Below are 5,056 nucleotides of genomic sequence, written 5' to 3'. Positions count from 1 at the left end.
GATCGATTTCCACTTCGTCCGGGACAAAACTTGCACGAGACCTCGTTTGTCTTCTTCATTTTATTTCCAACTTATAGTATGCCGACATCTTCACGAATGGACACTGTATTCCAGGAATTCAAAGCCAGTTTGCACATCCTTCAGCCTCCGAAATCAAATGTATTCCAGGAATTCAAAGCCAGTTTGCACATCCTTCAGCCTCCGAAACCAAACTGAAGGGGATGTTAGTTTGTGTGTATTTATTATTTGGGTTTATTATATTGTACTATATAGCCCATAGTGTATAGCCTAGTATACGGCCCATGGCCTTAGTATATTGCATTTATCTTTGTACGTTTATCATTTTGAATCAATGAAATCTAGTCCTCAATAGTTAGAAGAGATAAGGTTTTCTTGTAATAAAGTGCACCATTTATTCATAAAAGGTTTCCGCTACGGTTTAGAAATCGGAAATTTATTTATTCAAAATATATGGTTGCGAAGTCAAAAGTAAGGCTTATAATAACCGAAATATGTAGGTAATCGTTGGGGAATCAAGTATTTTATTTGGTTAAAATATTGTGTCTTTTTGATGAAAAAACTGGAACTTAAGGCATACATGATTCAGTTGAGAACTTGATTCTTTGAGAATATAAGAGATGTTTTGCGCCATTTCATCCGTTGCAAAAATGCATTCATTAATTGCTCCTTAGATCAACCACTAAAATCTTTAGATGGTGTTAAACAAACAGTCAAACCTTTCGTATAAGATTTTAGTGGTAGATCTAAAAGAGTCGTATATCCAGTGGCGGGTTTGTATATATATTTGGTGGGTCATTTGACCCACTTTTTTTTTTTTTTTTTTTTTTTTTTTTTTTTTTTTTTTTTTATGTATATATTACAAGTTATATATAATAAATTAGTGAGACCCACCTTAAAAAATATGAGTAAACCATCTAAATATTTTTAACACAAATATATATAATAATAAATTAGATATTCAGAGCTTTTGTTCTACTGTCAATTTTGAGTTTTCATAGGGGCTTCAATTTCATTCAAGAAGCACCATTTTGCATTTGCCCACCATAGCTATATTACTTAATTACTCAATTTTAGAAATTTTGTCATTTTGGGAATTGCGATTAATATATTATTTTTTGTTTTGGAATTCTAATACCACTAATGGTTAATTGATGATTTACAATTCCCAAATCAGTAATCTTCATAAATCCCATGAATTGCTTCATTTTTAGGATTGTTAATTACTTAAGTACCGATTACAACTATTTTAATAATACCGAATAGTTATTGTGGGTTTTTCTTTTCAGTTGTTACTTTTGATTGCCTTATTCCATGATTCTAATTTTTAAATAGGTTTTCTTTATTGTTTTTAATTTTCATTGTCAATTGATTATTGGATTGTTGTTTATTTGTTTGAATATTTGATTGTTGTTTGTAAATTGTTGTTTGTTTTAGAAATTAAAATCAAGAATATCCTTATTCAAGTTTTTTAAAAAGAGTGCTAAAAATACAGTAGAAGATAACGAGCAACATAAGCATATGAGAGTTGATTTAAGTTCACTACCTATTGACCCGGCATAACGACCGAGTATGAAATATTATCATGATTTCTTTGATGCGGTTTCTCGACTATTAAACATTATTGGATCTTCCTACAAGCGACGAGATAATTTAATCATAAAACAAGCGAATAAAGGTATGGAAGCATTAGTTGAATATTTGCTTTATAATTGTACTAGATTTATTATTAAAATATTTTGTGGTTATGTTATTCTAATTAAACTTTTATATGGTAAATTTTAGGTGAGCTTGAGAGTAGTACCGGTTTGAACCAAGAAGTGGGTATCAAACGACCATCTAATACTCGATGGGATTCTCAGTTTTCATCTCTATTAAATATCAAAAACATATATTCTTCCATTTGTGAAGTACTTGAACACCTTGGTAAAGATAATAGTGATCGTGATCGTAAAGCTGAAACAATTTGCATCTTAAGGTTATTAAAATCCTTTGATTTTGTGTTTTATCTACACTTGATGGTTAATATCTTGGGAGTCACAAATCATTTAAATACAACATTACAAAGAAAAGATCAAGGTATCGTTCATGCCATGAATCAAGTAAGTAGCTCTAAAAGAGAAATTCAAGAAATTAGAGATGTATGATGAGAACCACTTTTAGGGAATGTTACTTTGTTTTGCGATAAACATGACGTTTGATATTACCAACTTGATTTATTTATTGTGTCTTGTCATTAGCATGTTAAAGATTTTTTTTTTTTTCAGGTTAACAACTTTCACCACTATCATGTTGATGTATTTAAGGCAGTGATTGATATACAACTTTAAGAGTTTAACCATCGCTTTAATGAAGCCAATACGAAATTACTTCTTTGCATAACTTGTTTGTGCCAGCGTGAGTCTTTTAAAGCCTTTGATTTGGATAAACTAATGAAAATGGCTACACTTTATAGGGAAGACTTTCCAACATAATATGATCTTCAAGTTCTTGAAGTTGAACTTAAAAATTACATTAAGGATGTGCGAGAAGATGAACGATTTAATCAATTGAAGAGCATTGGAGAACTTTACAAAAAGATGATCGAAGTACAAAAGCATATAATATATCCTAAGGTTTATCTTCTCTTAAAACTTGCATTGATCTTACCCGTTGCAACAGCGAGTGTGGAACATGCATTTTCAGCAATGAAGTTGGTAAAGACTGATGTACGCAACAAAATGGGTGATAATTTTTAAGTGATAGTTTGGTGTCATATATTGAAAAAAATGTTTTAGATAGTATTAATAATAATACAATTGTGAAATTATATCAAGCTATAAGACCTCGTCAAGTACAATTGTAAGAACTTAATTTTTTTTCTTTGCTTTTACGACTCGACCCGATCCGAACCCGCAATAATATATATATATATATATATATATATATATATATATATATATATATATATATATATATAATATTTTTTTTCTTTTATCGCTTTCATTTAAATAGTAAACCATGTTGTTTTACGTTCTAGACTCGCCACTGCCTATATCCACACTGACGTAAAATATTTTAGTCCTATATCCACACATTTGATCCCTAATATTTGGATATAGGACTCCCTTAGATTAACCATTAAAAAATCAAGGGCAAAATAATCTTTTTAGTTAGGACAAAACCAAGCGCGCAACAAAAGCAAACAGTAAGGAACTTCTGACTTAAAAAAATAAGTTAGAGACCAAACATTTATGTAATTTACTCTATCTTTTAGAAAGTATCACAAAGACACATAATTTGATTAACCAATAACCTTTATATATTTCTAGCTACTTCTGCAAATTTTATAAAACAATATAGTATATCCGATACAAACTTGAATGCCCGTCTAGTAATCTATGTTTTACATTGCAGCTAGTGCGAGTGGGTATTTAGGAGACCGGCTCTTGTTTTAATCAAGCTCCTAAAGACGCACTCCAAACCATTCTCAATGACATCAATGTGGCACTCTAGAGCCTCAATTGAAACTTGAGGGTGATCCACACTCTCTATGGTGCCTTTGTGGATCAAATTTGAAACTATTGACCATCTTAAAGGCTTTGGTTTTGACACCAAAGCCGATGTAAGTGACAGGATTGATTCATACACAGAGATGCTCACTAAGCTAGTGTCTCTTAGTGACCTAATCACATCTGAGAGTTGGTGATCTAGATTTAAGAGACTGTTGTCCCCCTTCTTGTTACTGAATTGCTTAAGTGAGGAAAGTGTTCTTCTGGTATCCTTCTTCATTTTATTGAAGAAGGAAGTGTTGATGCTCATGTCCCCCTTGCCCCTTCTCTGAGCCGATTGAAGGTCTCGTAGATGTTGCTTGAATTGTTGCATGGCATCTCTTATGGAGCCACAGACATCCAAAAGCATCATCGATTGATCCAACAACTTATCAACAAATTTCTGATGCTTTTCGTGAGAAAGGGCTTGTCTGGTCAGTGGCAAACTGATAAGATCATTAACACATGTATGTAATCTTTCCAAGCCTAGTAAAGCATCACATATTGTATCTGTAGTTTGCACCGAAGAGATAGAAGCCTCCAACTTTTTGAAGTTGATGAACTCTTCTTCAAAATGAAGAGTGCTTGGATGTGATCGGTTAGGCAAACTAATTGATCGAATATGGCGAATAATGGTGGATGATGAAGAAGCATAAGAGGTTGAACAATCCATTCTGATGTATTTCAAGAATAGAATGCAAAAGTTCTGTGATGATATCAAAAGTATTTTCTCTGTCTGTATATATATGCAAACTTAAAACAATTAGGATCAATATCACACGGTTGAAGCATGTGCACTCCTTGGAATTTTCAGGTTTTGCTCCTGCTGAAGAGACCATGTCTGACTTTATTCATTGCCACTGGTTACGGATCTAGCAGAGAGATGCTTTTGTTTCATGTGTTGCTGCAGGAATTGTTCCCATGCCACCCCTGCGTTGCATATTTAATGCCACTGACAGCATAGCTTCTTGGTTTTAAGAAATAACAAAATCATTCTAAGTGCAACCGTGTGGCCTGTTTTCGATGTCATCTTGTTTTAAAACTTAAATCGTACTCAGCAGTGGAAGTAAACTAACATGTTATGTTGGATAAATTATGATTTTATGTCCACTTGATTCCTTCATGTATTGTCCCAATTTTAAACGATTGGATCAACCAGGTTGAAGATATACTTTTAGTAGGTTAGAGATTCCACCTCAAAGTGTCCAAATCTTTAGCACTCATGGCACCGAGAATCATTTTTCTTAATCCTTGTCGTGGAAGGATGGACGCCTTTTATGAATTTGGCAACTAATTTTGCAATATCCGTTGGTTCAAAGATTTTTCCCAAGGGAATGGAAGTGTTCAAGAACCGTAATTTAAAGTGGAATAGGAAATGGAAATAGCTGGACAACTCCCTATATTATAAAGAAACAGATCATTCAAATAGGGAGTATTTAATTACAACAAAACCTCACTACAATAACACTCACACAGTCACACTCGACAGAATACAACTAAACCTCACT

At 32.8% G+C, this 5,056-nt stretch overlaps 1 protein-coding gene across 1 annotated transcript; it reads right to left on the bottom strand.

The window, feature by feature from the left end:
• Positions 1 to 3,414: 3,414 nt before the first annotated feature.
• Positions 3,415 to 4,221, bottom strand: LOC145035664 (uncharacterized). The gene has a single exon (XM_078984172.1). It carries the CDS (start codon positions 4,219 to 4,221, stop codon positions 3,415 to 3,417), a length of 807 nt encoding a protein of 268 aa, XP_078840298.1.
• Positions 4,222 to 5,056: the final 835 nt, after the last annotated feature.

Source organism: Lactuca saligna, chromosome 3 (assembly GCF_052625555.1).
Source record: "Lactuca saligna cultivar CGN05327 chromosome 3, ASM5262555v1, whole genome shotgun sequence".
NCBI classification, from domain to species: domain Eukaryota; kingdom Viridiplantae; phylum Streptophyta; class Magnoliopsida; order Asterales; family Asteraceae; genus Lactuca; species Lactuca saligna.
This window is presented reverse-complemented; position numbering and strand designations above follow the sequence as displayed.